Genomic DNA, 26,461 nt, shown 5'->3' with positions numbered 1-26,461 from the left:
AGAAAACGATAGAATGTCTGCCAAATTATAGCTGTTTTTGCAAAAAAAAAAAAAAAAAAAAAAAAAAAAAAAGGGAGTTATTAACTATGTTTGACTTGTCAGTTATCAACAAGAGCCAACTACAAAATTCTGTTATGTAATGTTGTCGTTCAACACTGAAATCTTAACAAAACTGCAGATTTCTTACATTCTATTACCATGTTTACAAATTCAGCTTAGTAGGGGGCAAACACATCCCTTAATGTACATGGTCCTTTTGTTCCAATTCCAAATTTAGGGAGCGTATGCCCTGCACGCCCGTCTTATGATCCGCGCCTGCAATTATTCTGTATATAATAGTGGTATCATTGTTTTTAAAAAAGGTTTTTTATTCAGATCACAAATGATTGTAAGCAATAATGGGATTAGAAAACATGTTAAGACCACTTTATATATAATTCCTCTCCCCAGATATCATTTCGATATGTTATCCCTGCACAAAATAACAGGAAATAAACTCGAGAAGTTAAAAAAACAGTATGCTTAAAACGATATTGAGGATATTCTAGATCTGGCCTTCAAATATTACAAATGAAAATCTGCATGAGAGAACAAACCCCTCCGACATGCGTACCATAATTAGTACATGCGATGGATTAGGCATGTCTCGAGGAAAATGACAAACAACATCATTATAATGTATTGGAGAAAATGATGGACATGAGTTGGGGTGAACTAAAAGAAAACAGAATGGTGACAAAAATAGAACTAGTCCTTGACCTAAGTGCTTCCGAGTGCATCAAGTACTAGATAGATGGATAGATGATATATTACAGAAGCTCACAACTACATGTTTCAGGAAAATGAAACATAATACACCTCCATAAGCAAAGCTTTATAAATGTATATGCATTAGACACGTATTTCTCACTGAAATGAGTTCCATGATTTATCGAAGATATCAACAATTACATACGTCAGCGGCGTAGCACGAAATTTAATATGTAAGCAGGGGGTCGGGGGCGGGGGGGGGGGGTGGGGGGGCTGAGTATAATTTTCAAATTACAATAAAATATTTTTCATTAAGGTAACAGCTTGACCATCCATTTTAAAACTTGAAAACTTGTTTAGAGGAAGGTGTATAAGTTAAAAGAGTCACAGCCAGCTTTGATGGAACCGACATTACGCAAGCGTAAAAAACCTGTTCGACGGTAGAAACATCAGTAGTTTCATCTGCAATTATGCTAAAACTGTTTGCAGAAGTACACTAATCGACGATCTGCTGTCGTAACTGTTGGCCACAAATATGAATTAACTCATTTTGTATCTGGTTTAATAGGTATCTAGCTTTTGATTGACTGCTTTGTAAATGGTCAGACAAAACCCTATCATTTTCTGCCCTAAATTTGGTAAGAGCAATGAAATTACTTTTGTCTTCGGTATGACCACGTAGGGGAATGTTCTGCTTTCCACACAAACAAATAGTCTTTAAAATACTTTTCAATATAGCCCTGTTTCTTGATATTTTATTTTGAAAAATAACTCAACATTGAGACATCATCCCTTTCACCTTCAGCAATGTTCATAAAATTTTCACTCTTTTCAATACACTTGTCATGACCAGGTTGGCCCAAGTGTCGTTTTATCAAAGTTGTCAAATTTGCCCAATCATTTACAGGGCCCTTACAAAAGCATTATCAGAACTATTGAATAAAACGCAATACAAACAATACACTGCATTTTCCGACTCGGAATATCTTAACTAAGAATGTTTATCGAGCCATGTTCGATTTAAACCCCTTTTCACTACCCGAATTTCTGTAAGAGGAAAAACAAACGAATCGAGAACAACCCATTTATTTTGCAGTAGAAAGAACTTTTTTTGTCGTCAACCTTCCCATTGTATGATGCAATATCCAAGTTTTGTGGCTGTAATGATTTAGGCCCTAACATATTGTCTACACATTCAGTGCTACATTGAGCAGGACGAGCAGACATATCTGACTCCGACAAAACTTGAGGTTTTATAAACCTTTGTTTGTGTGGAAGCAGTTTTTGTTGTTTTGAAAAGTATTATGAATTTTACTTTGTCCTGTGCTCAAAGTATGTTCTGGTGAAGAGGGATGACTTCTCTTCATTTTAATTTACATGAAACAATAACTTAAGGATGATAATGTTTTAATTTCGAGTCGTCGATTAAAGCGTGTTTGTCCCAGACGCATATTTGTCACCTCAACGTAAACGGCGTCCTTTTAGCTTTTATGAAGTTCAAGATCAACACACGGACGCTTTTTTAAGGAGGTAGACCTAGGGTAAGTGACATATGCTGAATACAAACATTTGAATGATTTGTAAGAGTCATGTCCCTTATCCTAGGTCTACCTCCTTAATTGAACTGATCTTGAATAGATCTCGATCTTGAACCTATCAAACTTAGACACAGTCACATTTAAATGATCGAATGTTTAATAGAAATTAATACCGGTATTCCAAATGTGATTGTTACAAGCAAATTAATGTAAATGTAAAGCCAAGGTTGTAAAAAACTGAAAATAATACAAAATACAAAATAATTTGTAAGCACATGCTCACACTGCTTTAATGGTGCTACGCCACTGTACATAGTGACCGAGAGTGGCATGGATAAAAACAAAGAATAAGTATTAGGCACAATTTAATGTGTCTTCCAAAAATTGAGCACAATACTTTGTTTGTGTAACGAATCCTTGTAATCGGTTGCTTTGAATGTTTTATACTTGGAACAGGCTTTAAAAAACGACCAGATATGTGAACATCAATCATCGGGAAATTTGGTTACCTCTCATAATTACTTCATAAACGCATTACTGTTGTCTCTTTCATAAAGTTACCTATTAGTAATTGTTTCTAAAATTTATGAATATGGAAGACTTGTAACAACTGTTTTTCATGATAGATGATAAAAAACGATGTAACTTCACTTTTAAGACTTTGTAATAAATCATTAGTCAAGAACTCACCGCGCGCAGTGGCCTTTATTAATTAATTCAAAATAGTCTTATAATATGATCACGAAACAGACTTAGAACACTGACAGTCTTTACCGAATCATACAATTTATAAATATCAAGGGTTTAAGTGGACAGCCTTGTCTCACGGCTCCCAGTCTTATTTACCATTATATGTTTATAAAAGTAAATTGTTTTAACGAGGGACTCGGACCTTTATCAACAGATTATAAACAGATTTTTAGGTGTGTTTATTGTGTAATATTTTCCACAGTTCCAAAAGGGGAGGACTGTGATCGCGCCATTTAGTACTTCAACTCCGCCACGTCCTAAGTTAGGAATTTCTGGTCTCTGCATGTATTGTTTTCACTTTCAGTTTACTTTTATGCTGGAGTATATGGGGGCCACAATTTCACTGTATCTGTATTTAATGTTGTTTCGTCCAAACATCAAGCATCAGAGATACAGAACATCCATAAACTATCAATATCCGTGAAAACATTCCATCTTAAAATCAACACCGTAAAGGGTTTAAAACGAAGCAAAATTCATGCCATGACGTACATTTCATTAGTCTTATCCTTAACGCATCAGATGTATAGCTTAACCCGGGTCCACGTACTCCCAAGTACCCTTGTCAGATATGTCTCAAGGCAACTACATGGAAAACCCCAGGCGTTCGCTGTGATGACTGTAAGAAATGGTACCATAAAGAGTGCATGCATATGTGTACACCGGTCTTTGAACAACTGCTATTGACAATGTAGTAACTGTGGAATGCCTAACTTTGCGACATCACTTCTTGACTCATTTACCATCGACTCTTAAACAAATATTTTCTCTCTTCTTGAGGACTCATCACAGAGCCCTGGGCCATTAATCACAAGTTCATCTCCAAAATTAGATAGAGGCAAAAACAAGCAAAATATGAAGAAAAATAAGCTCAAAATCATCAATATCAATTTCCAAAGCATAAAAACCAAGAAAGAGGAAATATCCAACATAATTGAAACAATTAACCCAAGTAACATCATGGGAACAGAGACATGGCTTAACCCAGGCATACAAAGCTGCGAGATTTCCCACCGAACTATGACGTCATCAGAAAAGATCGTAAAGATGGCAACGGAGGGGTCCTACTTGCAATTAAGAATGCCTACATAATAAACTATGTCAGCTACTCACCGCAGTTTGACTGTGAAGCAGTTTTTGCTAAACTCTCCTTTGGCAAAAGTGAGACTCTCATCGTAGGCTCAGCTTATCGTCCACCAAGTAGCGATGTAGACCACAATGAACACTTATGCTCTGTCATCGAAGAAATATCTTTCAACAACAAGAATGCAGTCATTTGGATAGGTGAAGACTTTAACTTACCAGATATCGACTGGAGCACTCAATCCATCAGTGGCAACCATAACCTTCAAAGTATCAACAACAGATCTTTGGATATGGTGGGCAACTGTGCACTAGAACAAATGGTGACTTTCCTAATTCGAGCAGACAACATATTAGATTTATTCCTCAGTAACCGACCAAGTCTTATAAACCGATGTACTCCTATGCCAGTTGTTTCTGACCATGATGCAATCTTCATAGAATCGGACATCATTGACACAAGGAAGAAGCCAGTCAAACGCAAAATACATTTGTAGAAGCGTGCAAACACAGAACAAATGAAATCAGAAACAACAAAATTTTCAAAGGACTTCAACAATAAATATTGTCTTACATCAAGCATACAGGAAATGATATCAAAACCAATCTAACCACCATACTCAACAACTGTGTACCATCTAAGATGACATCAATACGATATAGCCAACCATGGATAAACAGAGATGTAAAAAAAAACTCAGTAGACGCAAAAATAGAAGCTTTGCGAAAGCCCGTTAAACGAAAGCGAAAAAGGACATCAAAAGATATAAAAAGCTAAAAAAGGAAGCCAATAAAGCATGCAAGAAAGCCTACAACAGCTACATGACAAACATTATATCACCAGACTCAACATCCAACCCAAAGAAATTCTGGAACTTTATTAAGAGCAAACGCAAAGAAAGCAGTGGAGTTGCACCATTGAAAGATAGTGATGGTATCACCTACTCAGAACCATCAAGGGAGGCAGGCATCCTAAACAAGCAGTTTTCATCCGTTTTCAACAGTAACGAGGACACAACCAACATCAAAAACATGAAATCAAGACCCTCACCTCTAATGAAGAACATCAACATTACAAATGAAGGTGTCAGGAAACTATTATCTGGACTTAACATCCACAAAGCATCTGGCCCAGACGGAATACCTACAAGACTAATGAAAGACTACGCTGATGAAATCTCTCCAGTATTTACAACATTCTTCAAGGCATCACTTAAACAAGGCATCCTGCCAACTGAATGGAAAAAGACAGATGTGGCACCCATCTACAAGAACAAAGGCATGAAGAATAGTGCAGCAAATTATCGCCCTGTCTCCTTAACGTCAGTAGCATGTAAACTCATGGAGCACATTTTGTGCAGCAACATCCTGACACATTGTGAAGACCACCAAATACTAACCAACGCCCAGCATGGTTTTAGGAAACGAAGATCTTGTAAGACTCAGTTAATCTGTACCACCCAAATTCTAGTCAGAAACATCGACAACCAGAGCCAAACAGATGTAATCCTTTTGAACTTTTCAATGGTCTTTGATAAGGTACCCCATGAGAGACTTCTATATAAACTTCAACACTGGTATCACTGGTACAACATGTGAATGGAATAGACATTTCCTCCATGATAGAGAACAGAAGGTTGTCCTAGATGGTTGTTCCTCCAAAACAGCACCAGTTTCCTCAGGAGTGCCACAGGGCAGCGTCTTGTTTCCCTTCCTGTTTCTTCTATTTATTAACGACCTGCCGGAGTATGTCAGCCATTCTGAAGTCAGATTGTTTGCAGACGAGTGTGTACTATACAGAACGGTGTCAACACAAGCAGATGCAAGTAAACTCCAAGAAGATCTGGATGCACTACAGCAATGGGAAAAAGATTGGCTTATGGAATTCCATCCCCAGAAATGCCAAATTCTACATGTAACAACAAAGAGAAAACCACTGAAAGAACCATACACCATCCATGGTCATCAGTTAGAAGAGGTAGAAACAGCAAAGTATTTAGGTCTGAATATCCATCTTCAGATGAATTGGAATGGACACAAAGATCAAGTCGCCAAAAAGGCAAACTCCAGCCGTGCCTTCCTTCAAAGAAACCTATATGCCTGCCCTAAGAAGACCAAGGAGCTGTGCTACACTACATTGGTGCGCCCAATCATGGAATATGGGAGTGTAATATGGGACCCTCATACAGCCAAGAACATCCGCAGTATTGACATGGTACAACGCAAGTCCGCTAGATTTGTATATGGCGACTACAAAACGACAAGCAGTGCTTAACAACCTGAGTTGGACAACACTCCAGGGGCGTAGAGCCCAAGCCAAGGTCGTTATGATGTTCAGGATTGTCAACAACTTGGTAAACATCCCAGCTACATATCTCACACCAGCTGCAGTGAATGTTAGAGGCAACTACCAGAGATTCTTGGTGCCATATGCCAGATCCTCCCTTTATAAACAGTCATTCTTTCCCGACTCAATCAGAATCTGGAACCAACTTCCTAAACAAGTGATAACCTGCAACTCCTTGGAATTGTTCAAGAGTGAGTTGCAATCCATCAGTCTGAGATAAACAACGCATCCTCGTTTTTAGCTGCACTGTAAATATGGATTTTAATCTGCAGGTTGCGCATGGAATCTGCGGTGGGGCTAAACCAATTTCATAAAGTTTTAACCGTTTTAATATCAGGTTTAAAAATGAACAGAAACAATAAACAAATTAACACACCATAAAATTCACTCAGAAATACATCCAATTGTCTCCATGAAATACCTCAACATACACCATATATATACAAAATGAGATATCCGCTTAAAGAAACGCTCGAAGTTACTGAGATCTAGCTCAGAACATATCAAAGAATGTCAATAACCATAAAAACTACCAGAATTAGATAAAAGGTCATTACAATTCCAGTGGACTGAATAAGGAGTAGCAATGTCAATTACTAAGTAGGCAAGAGTTGGTACAGTATTATACCAAAGACTTCAAAGTCGCTAATCATAAAATATTCTAATAAATATTTTAGTGAGCTAAAACTTAAAGATTTTAGGTCGATTTAAGGAAGACTACGCAAGGATGAAGATTGTCAATATACATTCATGTACTTTTCCACTTCACAGCTAATCTATCATTTCATCTTCCAATGTAAATAAACTTCCCGCGCTCTCATACAAGTAAAAAAAGCTGCAGACACGTAGAACACATGTGAATGGCATTTATGAGGTACATTTTGATCTCGTATGAAGCTAGAAATGACTGTTCTATGGCACCTATCTGCAACATAAGGTGGTGTAGTAATATATAATACGAATGTACAATACTGAAATAACGAGTGCAAGCTTTTTAGTTAGAATTGACTTAGTTTTTACGTATGGGTGCAATTAGGGATCGATTTTCTCTATATGTAAAAAAAAAATTCAAAGAATGGACAATAATTTGAAAATCGTGTCCAGACGAATGAATCTATTAAGAGGTAGTTGATAAACCCACCAGATTTTGTTTGATTGTGCTTAATAGAATATACATTCGTGAAAAACTGGGTGAGCAACACCATTTTTAATTAAGAACCTGCATTTTTTGTATCAAAGATTTGTAACAGTAAAAAAAACAGTAAATTATATCTATATAGGTAAACAAGTCAATCCGATAAGTACATCAACTTGGTCATAATGGTCGATGACGATGATGCCTAGTTTTAAAGTGACTTGAATTTTCATTGGTATTTATGCAATTTTACAAAAATAGTAGATTTCAACGGGATTTTATATTACAGGGACTGGTTACTCCCAACAAAGTCTATATAATGAATAAAATAACTCTACCTCCTCGATCTTTATACTGGTTAAACATATGCATACTAGGGGGATTATTCAGGATTTTAGTTATGTAAGTCATAAAATTTATAAACTGATAAAATCAAAGTAATGATGAAAATACTGAGGAAGAGTATGTTCTCATAACACTAAAATATAATAAAAATGTCTGTAAAAATCAATAATTACTTATCATTTATCAGTAATTGTAACAGAGAAAAATTAGACCAACTTCTAACTGTTAATTAAGTATTTCAAACTTATCATTATGGAATGAAAATCATATCATTTTAAAGAAGTTTGTTTTAATATTTTAATTGGTGGCAAATTTATGTGGTTAAACAAGCGGAAAGAGACAATGATTAAGAGATTACTGGGGTATAATTTAGGAAATTATTTTTTTTCCCATATTTATTAGGTCTAGGTATATTCATTTAGTTATCATGTTATTGTTTTTCAAAGCACACACATTAAAAATAACCGTTGCCATTCAGCAGATTTTTGTCTTTCATATGATATTAATTTCTTTTTAATAAATGCAATATTTTTAACAAACATTCAATGACAAATTACTATTTAAGAACCTTTAAAAAAAGCGTGTTTTATTTTATTTATTTTTTTTTGCTTATTTGTTAGATAAGACCTAATTTTGAAATGGAAAATATTCACATTCCTTCTATTTTAAATTGATAAAAAATATATATTGCCATCCTCCGTTTTTTATCTTTAATTTGTGACATCAATCACCAAAATCCATCCATTATTATTTTACAAACATTCTGAGCAAAGTTACCCTATTTTCAACTGAGAAATTTGAGAAAATTTGCCAATAAACAGCCAAATAGCAACTGCAGTGTTCTACATAGATTAACAAGTGACCTCTCCCTCTAATATACACTCCTTGATTTCAAAAATAAGTAAAGCTCATGCACATGTGTCGTATAAAAACAATCAACCATGAAGAGTATTGTTTATGGGTGATTTTAGGGAAACTCTTTGATGGTCTGACTCTCAGAAGGTATTCGTTGTATAGGTTACAGACCACCAATTCAACCAATGAGCATTTGGAACGTACGCAGAATAGTCCTACGCAGAAATTACCTCTGTTCCTCATAGTGCTGTGAAAAAAGTTCTCATCTTATTTAAAAAACAGTTTCTGAAAGGAAAAACATTTCTGTACATTTTATAGGTGCATTTTGCTTCTTGTGATGTGAAGCCTAATCTCCATAATGATTTCTAAATATACCCCTATCTTGTGAAAACACTGGGATTTCCCATGCTATTTATAGACCCTTCACTTCCGGTGACCAGTACTGCACTGCAAGTATGCTAACCCCACACGCCACTCTGAGGATTGTGAGCTGACATATGTAGAATCATGCTGATATATAGTCCTTTGCAGGTTAAAGTTATGGTAAAGTCCAGAGAAGCCATTGAATATTGTGAAATTAGCATAGAAGCCTATGGGAAGTGGAATTAGTTTTTTCTAGCCTTAAGGAAGTTAAGCTGAAGCCATGGCAAAATGAAAAGTTTCTTGGAATAGCTTTTAACTACTTGAAGATCTTGCAAACTTTGCCATGAGAGGAATACACTATAAAAATCCTTCAAAATATGCATTTTTTTAAGTTATAGGTCCAAATTATGGAAAATTGGTCTTTTTGGCTGATTTTTATGTCATATCTAGTAAAAAGTGTAGAAAATTTAGTAAAAATATCAAATATTAAACTTTGAGGGCTATATTTACCTAAATATGGTGGTAATCAGCACTTGAAATCACGTTTTGTATAGATTTGAGCAAAAATGTGGTAAGAAATGAGGAAAAACTCACTTTCATTACTGCGGTTAAGGACATACAAGCATTTCCCTATGGCAACATGGAAAATCCATTTTTGAGTTCTTTTTTTGCTTTAGGTGCCCTTTACTGGTCATGTTTTAATGTGAAAACACTGTATTTACAAATTTGAAGCCAAAGATATCACCTTTTGTGAAAATTGAAAGACTTATGGTTTTTGACATGATCAAGAAAAAAGGGGGAGGTATGTCAAAAATGAATTTCTAAAAAATAGACCAGTTTTTCAGGAAATGATTACTTTTAAAGGCTATCTCTTTATTAATATTGTTAAAAAACAAGACGTGATTGATTTTTTTTATTTGAAAAGTCAGAAAAAGTTCTTTGCAAATATTTAATGCATTTAAGTATGGTAGAGTATTGTGACTTTTTTGCTCGTGCAACTTGGTTACCCTATATTCAAAAATCAAATATTTAAAAAAGTGCTTGTCATATTTCACTGAAACTTTGCAAATGCATTCAGTATGTGTATAGGAAGATACTTGTATAGTTATTTATTTTTTCTAAGACAGAAAGTGACTCTTTAGGTTACAGACCACCAATTCAACCAATGAGCATTTGGAACGTACGCAGAATAGTCCTACGCAGAAATTACCTCTGTTCCTCATAGTGCTGTGAAAAAAGTTCTCATCTTATTTAAAAAATTTAAACAGTTTCTGAAAGGAAAAACATTTCTGTACATTTTATAGGTACATTTTGCTTCTTGTGATGTGAAGCCTAATCTCCATAATGATTTCTAAATATACCCCTATCTTGTGAAAACACTGGGATTTCCCATGCTATTTATAGACCCTTCACTTCCGGTGACCAGTACTGCACTGCAAGTCTGCTAACCCCACATGCCACTCTGAGGATTGTGAGCTGACATATGTAGAATCATGCTGATATATAGTCCTCTGCAGGTTAAAGTTAAGGTAAAGTCCAGAGAAGCCATTGAATATTGTGAAATTAGCATAGAAGCCTATGGGAAGTGGAATTGGTGGTTTCTAGCCTATATGTCTCGTTGAAGTTTCCGGAAATTCCGCATCCGCATCTTTCACTTAGTTGCTGAATGTTTTGGCGGGAAGAAATGTCAAACTGTTGTTGCATCAGAGCTCTGTGTATACAGTTGTGTAAGTGTATCAATGCCGATGTGTACAGTAATGAAAACATGTTAAGAATTTTGTATTATGTGAAATCTACGGTGTGTTTTGAACCAGAGGGCTTTTGAACGCCATGACTTTTGGCAAGACTATATAGCCGCACATAAAACTTCTCGTCTACATCAGTACATGGCACAGGGGCGTGCTCCCACAGTCAAATATGCAGCCCCACTAGTATAATAACATATATATGGGTGATCCAAGGTTTGGGGGAGCCTCGCTTCAACTCAATTTTTTTTCAGATAAAGTTGAATATGTCACTATTTACTGCTCAGCAAGGATTTATACATACCAAGGATTGGATCTTGTGCAATTTTACATAGTACGATAATTAATATGTTGCGTGGGGTGATATATAGCGTGATTACCCATGATGCATTACGTTGATGCTGAACTTGCCCTGTTAATGGCAGACATTTCCATCGTGTCAACATTTCATCATGATAAATGTAGATATTCTGATCCATATGGTTTGAAAAATAAATTAAAACATTCCACCTTAAGTTGCCTTCATACTTTTTCAATGTTTTGTTTTGATCAATACTTTGGTATTTGAGACCTTAATCTCTTATCAAATTTTCAACCTGGTCCCACCCTGGAAGGCGTACATGTACTTCCTTATTAAAAATTCAAACTCCTTTTTTCCAAACCCAATCAATTGTCATAAAATTTATTAAAAATTGATCAGAAATAGTATGAGGGTGTATACAAGGAGTTTCATACTTGAAACTTTCCCTGCATTTGTGATATCAAGGTTTCTACAAGCCTTTGTTTTGACTCTTGACTGCGTAGCCCCACCTTCAAGGGTGGTTACCCTCCTCATTTAAAATTTTAACTTCTTCTTCAAAACCCGATCTATAATCATAAAATTTATTTCAAATTGATCAGACATGGTCCAAGGGTTTATATAAGAAAGTTTGTAGCTGTAGCCCGCATTCTTGCGTGATATAAACGTTTTCATTTGACCAACTGTTGATATTAAAAAAATGATGGCCGGAGTGACGGTCTCGAGAAAGGCATTCCCTCCTAAATTAAAATTCTAATTCCTTCATCAAAACTCAAACGACCATCACAAAATTTGTTTTAAATTGATAAAAATGGTCTGATGGTGTATATAAGGATGTTTATAGCTGTAGCTTCCCCTGCTCTTGTGATATCAATGTTTGATATCCTTGAACTCCTTATGCTCAGCAATTACTTGAAAAATGATGAATATAATTAATACTGACAATTTAAAAAAAGGTGAAATGAAAAAAAAGTTTGTGAATTTATGTGTGTGTAATTGTGTATTGTTTAAATATTGATCAGCAGAACATATCAATGCTTTTACCCTGGAACTCTCACAAAATTTTATGAAAAATTTAGAATCTTACATATTGAAAAAGGAAGATTTGTGGTAGGTTATTGGTTAAAAAAGTATTGAAATAATTAAATTTTAACATAAAAACAGAATCTCCAACAGTGGTTGGGAAGGCCATGCGCAATGCGCAATTTGCGCATTTGTATTGAAAATGGCGCATCAAAGCACAATCAGAAAGCGCTGTAGTGCGCCCTTAAAGTTCTTTTATTGATCGGTATTATTCCTGTTCTGTTCCGTTTTGCATCATAAACTTTTGTATTATTTTTAAAATGACATGAAATCGTGGTTTTCCCCCGATTAAAAATAGACTTTAAAAATAAATCGCCGATCTGATTGGAGGATAAATTTGTACAAGCGGCTTTAGCCAATGAAATTGATTGTTGTCGTACGATTCTTGGAACTGTATTACCAATTTCCCGCATTTGGGGTCTCGATATTGGCCAATGTTGATATCCCTCGGCAAAATGAAACGATCGTAAACCGAAAGAATATAAACAAATAAAATGAACTTGAATTGAAGGTATTGAAAATCCAAATAAAGTCGTTACTCGTTTATTCAAAATTTTCTCCTAAATCTGAACAAAATGGCCCCCTAAAAATTCAAAATGGCCCCTTCAAATCTAAAATGGCCCCATGAAATTGTCAGGGATGGGGCCATTGTCCCATCATAAAAAAATCCTTCCCAATCACTGCTCCAACATTAGGGCTCATGCTACTGTGTGATTTGGACAAAATGGTTGCCCTGAGGTAATTTGCTTTGCCCGCAGACCACACCAAAAGTGAAGTTAAGTCCCCTCTCATTTTCAGACTTTGCCCAAGATTGAAACTACTCCGTCTTTTTGCAGAAATTTGCCCAGAATTGCCTCTCTTCCGATAACAATTTAAAAAAATGGTGCCGATCGAGAAAAAAATGGCCAAACTCTTTTATATCTATCGATTTATTCAGTTACAAGCAAGTATTTTAATCAGCTTTTTGTAACAAATGTTTAAGATAGGATGTGGAATAAACATTATTCACTCTGTCTTTAGTATAACTGATGTTTTATAGTTCTTTGTAATGAAACATGCAAATTTGTCATGGGGTTTATTGGAGTTGATAATTCGGTAGAAAACACAAAGCAGTAAAATCTTCATTTAAAGGGAACATACACACTCGCGTTCACTTGTCCCTGACCACTTCTCCCTGGTGTCTCTCTGAAAGAGAAATCACCTATCCCTGGTTTTCTCAACTGGCTTGAGCCCTGCAACATGAACTGTTCCAAAGGTTTACAGGTTTGCATATCTCTGAAATCAGTATTAACATTCAGTTTAAACATTTAAGGAAAAAAAACAAGTTCTAAATTATATGGGAAATGCAAATTTATGGTTACAGTTTTAGTTTACATCATGTTATTTATGAGATTCAGTATATAGTACAATTTTCACAAGAATCAAAAACCTCCACTGTTAAAAACACTTTGATTTCAACATTATGTGGCAGGGTATCACTTAATGTTCCATTATTGCCCTATTTATGGAAAAATACTTTACATTTCAGGATGTAAAATTCCTTGTACAGATGAACAGTTTCAATGCAATAATTGTAGATGTATAGAGAAATCATGGACATGTGACCACAAAAATGACTGTGGTGATAACTCAGACGAACATAGCAACTGTAGTAAGTATATGTTAACCCTCATCAGGTCATTTTTGAATAATGAATTATATGACCAAGTTTTAAATAAGTACAATGTATATGCACATGTATCTACATGTAGCCATACTTTGGTTTGGGAGAGTTTTTCTCTGTTATTGTACATACAGGTTTGAGGTCTGTGAGAGACTTTCTCAGGTAGGTTAGGTTGGGAGTCTGTGAGAGACTTTCTCAGGTAGATTAGGTTGGGAGTCTGTGAGAAACTTTCTAGGGTAGGTTTAGGACAGAGAAAATTTCTCAGTAACTGTGAGGAAAGGTCTGGAGTTAACTTTTCTCTCCCTTTCTCATATGTCTCTTTCAAATATAAATATCAGCAAATACATGTATTACTTTAGTAATATGTACATATATGCTGTTTTTTTTCTATAAAAATAAAGACGTCAAAAGGACATGGAAATCTTGTATTACCCTGGTTGCTCTGAGCTGTTAGTAAATTTTATATTGTAGTATGCTTCAGAGGCAGTTCTAATAGATAAAACATTTCTATTTCACAACAGAAGGCCCTTGACTGTATACATGTATGATTCACAGGCAGTTCTAATGGATAAAACATTTCTATCTCACAGCAGAGGACCCCTTGACTGTATACATGTATGATAAATATAAAAGTCTGTTTATTCACAAATCAAATAGGTTAACCAAAGTACTTATGTTTATCATTACTACATGTATAAGGCTTCTCCATATGCAGATCCAGAATCCACTCATAAAAATCATCTTGAACTCATTTACATGAATCTGAATTTTACAAGATAATAAAAAATCTTAAAAAAGATGCACCTTAATTGTTGTAGAGGCGATGTTAATTAATTACATGTACCTGTACAAACATTAATGTAAGACTTTAATGTAGGGACAATGTCATCATCTTTTTTCTAATATTAAAATATGTTTTTATCTTCTAAATTTTTGGATAATACAATTAAGAATGCAAACACCAGGCAGTGAGTGGAATTTTCAAAATATTTTCATCCATTTCACCACATCACAAATGCATCCTTTTTCAAAAGTTGAATGTTGATTTTTTATTAACTGCGATAATGAATGGGAAATAAATTACATAAAATGCATCGAAATTCATTAAAAAAGGGAGATAACTCTTTGATATAAACATGATTTGGTAGACAACTTTTGGTTTTCAAAATTATTTAACTGTATTACCACAAGATTTATTGTATAACTTATGTTGACTCATAGGTAATAGTCATAAAGTACCAGTTGAAACTGGCAGGTTCTTAGCCATTGATAGATCTGAACGAATATGTAATCTATGTAACAAACAAGAATTTGGTGATGAATTTCATTGTCTGTTTAGTTGTACTTATTTTATTCAAGAAAGATGTAAATTCTTGCCAAAACACTATTAGCTATAGGGAAGTAATGAATTGTGAAGATAAGTTTACTATAATAGGCCTTGCCAAATTTATTAAGATAGTGATGTCTTTATTCCAATGATATTACCTTCCTGTTGTGTTCATTCATTATGTTCAACATTGTTCATTATTGTTTATTTTGTACCACTATGCTCCATGTGGAGCTTCTTAGTGAAATAAAAAAGTTTCAAATGTTGCTTTGTTAAGGAAGTTAAAAATCATTTTCTGATCGATCCATGGTCGATTTTAACAAACTATATAATTCAACAAACATATGATATATGCATTACATTGAAACGAAAAGTGGGATAAAATTTATCCTGTGCCACCCATGCTGTAGCATCTGCCCGATTTTTACATGGACAGCCTCGTATAGTTATGTGCATGTAGTTTTGAAATCAGAACTACATGAACATGGCATTAAAAATGCTATGCTAAATGTGGGTAGTAAATTGCTGTTCTAAGTTACATTTACCAGTATGGTGAAAGTCTCAGAACTCAGTGTTAAATTGTCAGCAATGTCCTATATTTTGACTCCTGATCAGCTGACTATAAGCTGTTTATTTATGATGTGATTTGACAATAAACTCCACAAGACAGGTATAAAATGGCAGTAAAACTTCATTTTTTTCTCACCTGTTGACATTTCAGTTGTCATCTTCCTTCAAATATTATCTTTATGTAAATTAGGAGCCTTGAAATTGTTTATTTCAGTGATATTATATCTGTTTGTGTTGTAATATGTATACAGTGGTTGAATAATAATCATTTTTGTTGGTAAACGTACTGTATAATATTTGAATACTTAACACTTGTTCTGGAAGGAGAGAATTTTACAAGTATTTGATATGAGAAAGAATGGAGAGAAAGGGACAGCCAAGTTTGGATGCCAACATGATACTCACTAATTTATGTTAACGCTTAATTTAGAAGAATCAATGATAGTAATGTACCAGTAGAAATATTGTGTTTTCATAGTTATGTTAATAGTTTTCAAACTTGCATATGTATACATGTACATGTATATATGTACATGTAAGTAGATAGAGTCGCAGAGAGGTCTTGAAAAAAAGTATGTATATTTTTATGAAAGACAAAAAAGAGGAAAAAACCTATAGAAACTGAAACCAAAGGAAAAAATACAGAACAGTCTTGATACAAGTACATGTACATTGTATATCAAGTGCACTTGCTGAGGTTCCCTACTTTTCCTAGAAACACTTTCTGTAAGTTGATCCTACCATTCAGGTTTAGTAAAGTAGGAAGGAAGAATCCAAGATACAAATATGTCAACTGCACTTGCTGGGAAGAATCCTCTACTTTTGCCAGTAACAGTAAAGCCAATAAAATAATAGTCTTGTTTTCTGCTGCCAGCAAGAAATAAGTAGTGTAGGTACTTGATTCATACATATGTAATGTAGGTAGGGAAGAAACACTTTCTGATCATATCATTCATATTTAGTACAGTAGGAAGGAAGAATTTTCAAGGTTAAAAAGGGGATGTATAAATAAATATATATAAATGTATATGAATTCATATATACATCTCTGAATACCTAGATGAATTGTTGTAAAAGCAGAAGTAAAAGCATTTTAAACTGATCACAGTTCTTACATTTGTAACAGAGTCAAGAGTTGGAAATTGGGAAAAAGAAATTCCTGGACTGAAGCAGGAACCTGAAAAACATAAGTTACTTACATGCATGTTCATATCTGTAGATATAGAGCTGCTTTACACCTGAAGTAACAAAGTATGTCCTGAGGTGTAGCTAAAGGGTGTACTGTGTACAAGAGACTGAGTGTGTAAAAAATCTCCATTTCATTGGATTTGAACATATGTAATAAATTAACCCCTGATATTAATCCAAAAATGTCTATTTTAAATGAAGATGAAAAAAATTAGGGCTAAAGAGTAATCAAGGGATTAAGGTGATAGCGGTAATCAAAAGAATGTAATCCAGGGACAAAGACCAGACATGAAAAATAGACATACACAACAAAGACCACAGAGTAACTAAAATCATACATACAAAGTAACAAAAGTAAATGAGCAACTCGGACTCCACTAAAAGCTGGGAGCATGGACCAATGTAGAAATACTGTTTTCTTTGGCATTATTTTGATATTGTTACAAATTTGAGAATATTGATTTGATTTTATTCAAATGTAGGGATCAACCCCTACAGATTCTGAAAAGATTGAGTTTTAAGATTTTTTTCTTTTTGGAAATTTACAATTTTGACATTGGAGATTTATCTGCTGTTTATGCTATCACAACTACATGATGTTGATTAAGCTAATTTTCATATTCTGGGGATGAATATGCATACAGAATGGAGACAAAGACAAAACACTATTTTACTGTAACATTAGATTCAGTAAAGCTAACAATATCACTGCCTAACCTTGGTATATGGGTCTTGTATATCCCGCAGAGGGAACAACCAAAAATTAACGTCACGAATTTGACAATTCTGATGTTGCTGGGAATTTTCAGACCCTTCTATAAGTTTGCATTATCATCCCTGTATCAATTTGATCTGATGGAGCACTGTAGCGAATAGAGTCATCACATTTTGAGACGTTTGTGTGACATGCATCATTAATTTGATCTTCTATCCTACATAACACCTAGATGAACTGTCCCATACTACTATACATCATGTACTAAGTTACAGCCCTAGATTAATCCTACGAGGAGGAATGACCCTATATGCTGGCAGAGTGGTCTAGGGCACTGGACTTTGTGCAGGCAGTGTAACCATAAATGTCACAGCGGTATCAGTTTGAGTCTAATATATTTATCATGTTGTTTACCATTACAGCATACCCAGCCTGTAGTGGGAACCAGTTTACCTGTAAAAACAAACAATGTATACCTCAAACCTGGGCCTGTGATGGAAGCAAGGATTGTCTGGATGAGTCAGATGAGATGGGCTGTAGTAAGTTTAACAGTTGATGGACCTACAGACGGGGAGTGTACTGGTCAAAAGAAACTTATGTGTCTACCATATCAAGTGTCATTGTCCTGGTTAAACAAAAATATAGGGGGGAGTCATTTTACTCCCTGAAAAAAATAACCTGAATTAAGAGATAACCAACTCATAAAGCTTCTTTTTTAGTATAGGCCAAAACAAAAAGTAGCTATGTTTCCTGCTACCAGCAAGAAAAAAATAGAGTAAGTAGGGTAGCAGGACATAGACATTATTTCTTTTTGCCTTACTAACAATAAAACATTTTTTCTTTACAAAAATGATTCTGTAAGACTTTATTGTAGTTTAGTCACAATGTACAAAGAGTACCAATATGGTCAGAGTTGCCCCTTTTCTGTATTTTGTTGGAAATCATATGTACTTGCACATTTTTATAGGTAAAGGTAGTATTTTACAGGGTATTCTTATTTCTTTTATTTTGTGAAGGTCAAACATTTGCTGAAGTTGAACCATTTAAGTTATATGATTCGTTTTCACTTTGACACACTATTTTTTTCCAATTTGCAAAAATGAATACCAGAAAATATGTCCATTTAACAGTGAAATTTTAAAACTTATAATAATCATTACCACCTGTGAATAAATATTGTTCACAGTATTGATTGTCTATACATGTAAGTATAAAGAAGTTCTCAGGAAGCTTCTGATCAGGGAAATGATGAAATTAATATTTTACAGATGGGAATTTTGCAATCTCGTGGTTACCATGAAATAACATAAAAAACTAGATTACCACAAGGATTTCCTGTTTACAAATAAACCCCAAAATGAGATTTTAATTTCAGTAAAACATGGGTTCATTTTTTCCATCTGAAATGAAAGGTCGAACAGAAGAAAGTGAAAGGTTGTCTATAATAGTAGTTGTGGAGTATAGGATGTTTGGGACCTAGGTTAAAGAAATTTCTATGGTTTTGTATCAGAAATAGAGTTCTGGACCTCAGACCAGCACTAATTTGAACCCCTGGACTAAAGTATTGTTTTTGCTACATTAAATTAGTACATGTAAACCACAAACTACATGTACATTGTATCATATGAAAAAGTTAATTAGTCTCTCAAAATGGCTCTTATGTTAAGAAAATAATATTATATTTTTTAGGAAATTATGTTTGCGAGCCTAATGAGTGGGCGTGTCCAAAGACGGGAGAATGTATTCCACTGAAAGATGTCTGTAATGGGAAAAAGGACTGTAAACTAGGGGAAGACGAGGGAGAAACATGTAGTAAGTTTAGTGTCTTTTGTACATGTAGTGTGTAGATACATGTAGTTTGATGTGGATATGTCTTGGTACATGTAGTAAGTTTTAGTGTCTGGGTACATGTAGTTAGTCGAACCTTGATGTGTCAAACTCGAATTAGTCGAAATATTGGATAACTCGAACTAAATACAAAGTCCCAGCAAACTCCCCTTACTCCAATACAATTTTACCTCGGATTAATCGAAATCTCTGATAACTCAAGGTAATCAACCAGTCTCCACAATAGGACTTCGAGGTTAATTAACCTTGATGTCTCGAAGTCAACTAATTAGTCGGAAAACTGATTGCTTTACTACAAACCATAATCAAAGTGTGTTTTAACATGATTAGCATGGCTTTTAAAATTAATTTGTTGATTGTCTTTATTGCTTGATTTGTGTATCTAATTAATTTAAAATTTTGCATGTGGTGAAAAGAAGAATTTTATTAATTACATGTCGGAATTCACACTGACAGGTGGTATTGGATATTTTGATATTTTGATAAAATAAAAAAAGATACAGATGATGGTATCTGACTGTTTAATGTAACATCAAACAGACGATATTAACTGTATTTCAATGACTACATTTGTTTCCCTAGTGAATTTGAAATTTTATAGTAATATTGTAGAGCACATGGTTTGATGATACTCCTGATTGTGAGTCCAACAAAACAGCATGTTATGAACTATGACATTTTCGATGTAGAAAAAATAAAAAGGAAATTTTACTTAAACACTCGGTGTAGTACAGTATTTCAATTATGATTTACTACATGCCAAAAAAAATATCTTCTGATCTGAAAGGCAAGACATTACGAAGTATATGTAAAGTGAAGTACATGTATTTGTACAAACACAACAAATTATGTAAATGCAGAAACAATCATTGACCAAACTACTTGTATTTCCGCTTTATCCTCAACCTTGGATTACTGGAACCTCAGATAACTCAAACATTTTTGCATAGTCCCTTCGACTTAACGGGGTTCGACTCTAGTTAAGTTTGGGTACATGTAGTAAGTACAGTGTCTAAGAACATGTAATAAGTTTGAGTGTCTGGGTACATGTAGTAAGTGTAGTGTGGTTACATGTAGTAAGTTTAGTGTAGGCACATGCAATAAGTTTAGTGTGGGCACATGTAGGAAGTTTAGTGTGGGTACATGTAGTAAGTTTAGTGTAGCTACATGTAGTAAGTTTAGTGTGGGTACATGTAAGTTTAGTGTAGCTACATGTAGGAAGTTTAGTGTGGGCACATGTAGGAAGTTTAGTGTAGCTACATGTAGTAAGTTTAGTGTGGGCACATGTAGTAAATTTAGTGTGGGTACATGTAGTAAGTTTAGTGTGGGCACATGTAGGAAGTTTAGTGTGGGTATATGTAGTAAGTTTAGTGTAGCTACATGTAGGAAGTTTAGTGTGGGTACATGTAGGAAGTTTAGTGTGGGTACATGTAGTAAGTTTAGTGTCTGTAAAGGAACATGTTATCTTAGCTATTATGTACCCACTGTATATCATTAACATATTGCTGTTTATGTAGTCAATTTGGTAGATGTACTCATTGTTTAGAAGACTTATGTGTGGCATGATTTATATGAATATTTGGCTGGGAAAAAGAAACAACCATAAAAATGTTACCTTTTGTCTTACTTCTTAACATAGGTTGTTAATTTTTATTAAAAGTCTTGTATGGTATGAAGTATATAAAAATTCATGGAGAACTTATTAGTCTGTTTCAGGTAAAATAAAATACAGATCTATATGAAAATTAGGCAGGTACAAAAGAAATGTTGTCAGTCTTCTTAAAACTTCACATTGTGTCAGACAAACACAAAATTTTATGGTCCGAATGATTTTTACCTAAACTCTTTAGATTTTTATGCCAAAGAAGACATATGGTCTGAACAGACATTACAGTGTATTTAATGAGGTGTGAGGTTGGCAGACCTATACTTTTTGGGATTGCTGTGTTGTTCAGAAAGCTTTTGGGTTAAGCACTTTTTGTGCTTAGAGCCTTTTATGTGTACTGAATATAATTCAGCCATTAAATGTGTACTGAATATAATTCAGCCATTAAATGCTATCCAAAATGTTTAAAGTGTATCACTGCCTGATTTTTAAATTGATATGTACTGAAATGACGATATTAATTACATACCATACATGGCTTACAGTATTTGCTGAGCTTAGCATAAAGCTGTCATATGATTTACATTTGACCAATTTGTAATTCTCAGAATTAAATTAATATGAATCTTTTTTTAAACTGTGGTTGAATAAAGTTTAGTGCTATGCAAAAATTAAGGTCAGAGGTCTGACAGCTGTCATGTTTTCCTCCTTTAAAACTCCGAAAACTACATCTGATTTATGATTTACTTCTACTAACATCTGCACATTCATTGTCTTTAATGTAAGGCCAACCTAACATAGTCTGTGTTTAATGTAAGGCCAACCTTAGATATTCTGTGTTTAATGTAAGGCCAGCCTAAGTTATTCTATGTTTCTTGTACTTGACTTTGATCTATACATGAGATAATTGGTGCAATGTGGAGTAAAGCTTTATTTAATATATTTCCAACATACAAATTGAAGGGATGAAAAAATGACTTGTTACTTTCAGTTATAAATATAACTTTAATAAGTTGTGAAACCTTTTTCTCTATGATTTCAAAATTAGATGTTCTTCATGCTTGGGTCAATGAGAACATTTTTGTACACGTTGCATGAAAAAAAAAAGCCATCAATCTCTGTTGTAAATGTATACAAAGGTATTTCATATGGATCTTTCTAAATTTGGTGAGCCAACTTGACTAAGGTGATCCAAGTTTTATAGGTGAATTTAGATTCTTTTATGGACCTCTCCAAAATGATCCTTGCCAGTATGTTTGCTTGAACATATTGTATGATTTTCATCTCAAATTTCCACCCCCTTGCCTCTAGGTTGGCAGTTTTTTGTTTCACCATTATTTAAAATTGTTTTCTGAATTATTTGTAGGTATTCAATACTGCCTTAAGTATAATTGTGAGAGTGAATGTTTCTAGACTCCAGTGGGTGGACATTGTTATTGTTTCCAAAGTAACCATTATTTATTTATTTGTAGGTATCCAATACTGTCCAAGGTATAATTGTGAGAGTGGATGTTTGCCAACTCCACTCGGAGGACGGTGTATTTGTTCCCATGGTTACCAGCTCAATAAGACAGATAACAGTACATGTATAGGTTTGTTAAATCAATAGGTTATGTCTAGTCATGTGACTTTTATAGTTTCATAAAAATGGGACCTAATATAATCAGTATTAAAAGCAAAAGACCAATAAAAAATGACAAATCAGAACTTGATAAAAGTCTTAGTAAAAGAAATATTTTGCATTGTAATGCGATGTTTTGAGATCCCAGTAGTAAAAAATTAAATACAGATTGGTCTTTAGATTTCAGTATGTTCTACATAACAAATTTTGGTAAGGAAAATGAACTTATGTCTTATAAACCCTTTTAATTTAATTTTTTTTCCAAGAACAAATCTTAAAAAAAAGACATTGTATAAATAGAAATAATTTCTGAGGAAATATGTCCTTAAAGACATATTTCTTTAAATTCTTTCCAGTCCAATATTTTACTCGTTGATTTATAAACTTTATGTCTAAAGGGGAAAATTTTCTTTAATATTAATTTCAGTTAAAACTTTGTTTGAAAAAAAAAATTATGCCATCATACACAGAATTTCAACATATGTTTTTCATATGTCATGGATCAACATGTAAAACAAATGAAAAACATGTATCAAGGACTGAATGTATCAAGGACTACATGTATCAAGGACTACATGTATCAAGGACTGAATCAACACGCAAACAACATGTTTATAAAATTAAAAGATGACTAAGAAACTAAGATTTTTTGAGGAAAAAAATATTTTTAAGTGGTTTAGGCAAAGAATCACATTTGATTCATTTTGGTTCTAAACATATCCTTGTAGACAAAAATATAAGGAGATATCTTACTTTTGTATAATTTTACAAGAAGTTCAATAGCTTCCCTAAGTTACCTGATTTTCTAAATATTTACCGTATTTTCTGGGCTATAAGTAATATTTTTTTCAAGAAATGGCCTATCTCAATTTATTGTGCCCTTCGATACATAAGGATTTTTCAAGAAAAAATGTTGATCTACAATGCATTCATTAGATATGTTTAGTTAATATTTGATTGCTTTCATTCAAAATATTTGGTAAACTGCCTTCAACAAAAGCTGTCACTCAAACAGTCAAACTGGCGATCGAACTTGAAGATTATTGATCAGTGCCGCTATCCTTTATGAATGACTACTAAGATGTTATCAAAAATGTTTAAATATATAAACAATACGTTAACAAATCTGTTTTTGACTGGTAAAACATTATCCAGTGTTCCGGAGTTTTCGGTCCTTTAATATGCGAATCTATACCCATTTACAGTATATTGTTAAACATTTTGGTGGCTCAAATTATAATTAGTTAAGGTGTTGTATAAATGGCTAATTGCAACCAAATTAAAATTAAATGTATTGATATATATATTTTGTACTTTATTTGGAGATGGATTAACATAAGCCATATGGCTTGTTTCCGAATCTTTGTGTTTATTTACTACACTGTCATATCATGTATAATATTGACATATTCTTTGAAATAAAATATGTTTAAACTAAATTAAAAGGTAACAATATTTTTATTTTATTTTGAAATACCAGGTAATATTGTTTTTAAAATTACTGTTTGTAAGTCTGACCTACTCATCAAACTAATTTCCCGCTAATTTCACACCTGGGTGCCCATGCTTGACATGTTTACGATTTTGTACACCTGTTGATCTATGGCTTAAGAGCAATTGCCACACAATTCAATAAAAGTAATGAAACTCATGGACAAAGTACACTTTAACAAAAATACAAATATTTAATTCAGAAATACTATTCAAAGCATACATTGCGGGAATAATATGCTGTAAAAAACAAACCTCTCAACTCAGATCTCCGCTGACGCTTACGATATAAATGCACATGTCTGACCCTTGACTTGTCAGGCAATTTCGACTTATCTATGTTTTTTCGTTGATCATGGTCAAAATTAGGCAATTCAACCTATTATCCACATGAACTAATAGTTTGAAAAATGTGGTAAGCATTTCTCAAAGTGAAATGCATATGGACAGAACAACTCACAGGTAACATGTTTAAAGGAGTGTTAAAGTGGTTTTAGTAAAGAATAACATTTTATTTCATTTTGGTCCCAAAGATGTGGTTGAATACAAAAATATAAGGAGATATTAGGCTTTGATAACTTCAATGTTAAACTATTCACCTTTATTTCACCTATGTATAATTTAGCTCCCATAAGTCATTACATTTTCAAAATATTTATATATAGTATTATGAGTGAGCATGTCTGAAAGACAAATGTACATGGACAAATTTTCAGGAGTTAAATTCTTAACCGATTTAATTCTGTAGTAAGAGCTGGAATAAGATGATCATGTGTTACATAATATAATGCCTGGATCATCAATCAAGTAAAATAACAATACACATGAAAACCTGTAAAATCCTTGTATTACATCATAAATACATGTTTAACAACGGTTTTCACTAGACAATTAAAAATTAGAAATAATATTTCAAAATATGTACATTTTGCCATTTAACAGATGAATACTTCTTGAACTCCTTTAGAGCAGATTATTTTAGAAACAGGTATTAAAATGTTTGTATTTTGATAAAAACAAAATTTTTCAAGGATATTTTCAATTGATTTATACTTGTAAATATATTTAATTTTGATAGGAGTGATGAAGGGAATTTTCTAGTTAATAAGGCCAAATTAAAGTTGATATGTGGTTCCTATTACCCTACCCTCCCTGTTTTTTTTATCGAAATATCATGTAACTTGAATTTTTCTTATGTCACATTTCAATAAGCACTGTTTAAGGCAGAAGTTTTCTCCCATAGACACAATATAAATAAAAGATAAACAAAAATTCCAACCTACCTACCTGATTTTTTTCAAAAGTGTAATAATAAACACTTATTTTTTTGCCTAATAACATTTTGTTGTTATACTTTACAAGATATTTATTAATTTGTTTAATTTCTAAGATAGATCTGCCAGTGCTTGGAAATGAGATGAACTGCCTCGCTTTCCAATTTAAAATGTGTTATAATGATTTTATGATTAAAACAAATAGTTCATGATATTTTATGTCAATGTGCATTTTGTTGACCAGTTGGTTGGCCCAAAATTCAATTGACCTCAGCTATGCTTCAGTCCAGATAATTTTTGGGACAATCAACTGGTCCATATATTACCATTTGCTAAATATAACATTTTGTAAATGAATTTGAAAAATCTGCATGCTATGGCACTAGTTATCATGTTTTGGTAATTCACTTTATCCAGTGAAGAACCAGATATTTTGAAAATTAATTGTATTTATTATACATTTTTCTTTAGATTATGATGAATGTTCAACAAACAGGAATTGTGATCAGATGTGTGTTAACAAAGTAGGAGGTTATTCCTGTTCCTGTCACCATGGTTACCAACTGCATGATGGGATACATTGTAGAGCTGTTGATGGTAAGTTTTATTCTTTGGAAATTTTAAAGATTTCTATGAAGGTCGCATGGCATTTTGATGAATGCTTGTAAGTAAATAAAGCAATCTAAAATCCCCTTTAATTCTGCACTGCTCAATATTTTTTGCAAAAGTTCATTTTAAAAACATAACATGTTTGTAATCTCCGGCTCTTCCCTGAACTTTAACCTTGGCAGACCACAAATTACGTCGGAAAACTCCATTAAGATCATGTTTTTGTCATCAATCATTTCTCATGTCACATTGGGTAA

At 33.6% G+C, this 26,461-nt stretch overlaps 1 protein-coding gene across 2 annotated transcripts in view; it reads left to right on the top strand.

The window, feature by feature from the left end:
* Positions 1-26,461, top strand: part of LOC148599168 (low-density lipoprotein receptor-related protein 2-like) — a 131,213-nt gene that overhangs the window by 4,795 nt on the left and 99,957 nt on the right. Inside the window, exons 1-6 of one of the 2 annotated variants that reach the window (XM_088559717.1) lie at positions 10,587-10,893; positions 13,821-13,943; positions 18,178-18,294; positions 19,445-19,567; positions 22,682-22,801; positions 26,067-26,192. In XM_088559717.1, coding sequence (XP_088415843.1) covers positions 18,285-18,294; positions 19,445-19,567; positions 22,682-22,801; positions 26,067-26,192 — 379 coding nt within the window. In that variant the 5' untranslated portion in view covers positions 10,587-10,893; positions 13,821-13,943; positions 18,178-18,284. Of the gene's footprint in view, positions 1-10,586; positions 10,894-13,820; positions 13,944-18,177; positions 18,295-19,444; positions 19,568-22,681; positions 22,802-26,066; positions 26,193-26,461 lie in introns of those variants that run through there. The other variant, XM_088559716.1, reaches the window with a different exon arrangement.

Source organism: Perna viridis, chromosome 13, assembly GCF_037379345.1.
Source record: "Perna viridis isolate PV_CMFRI_1.1 ecotype Kerala chromosome 13, ASM3737934v1, whole genome shotgun sequence".
Lineage (NCBI taxonomy): Eukaryota > Metazoa > Mollusca > Bivalvia > Mytilida > Mytilidae > Perna > Perna viridis.
This window is presented reverse-complemented; position numbering and strand designations above follow the sequence as displayed.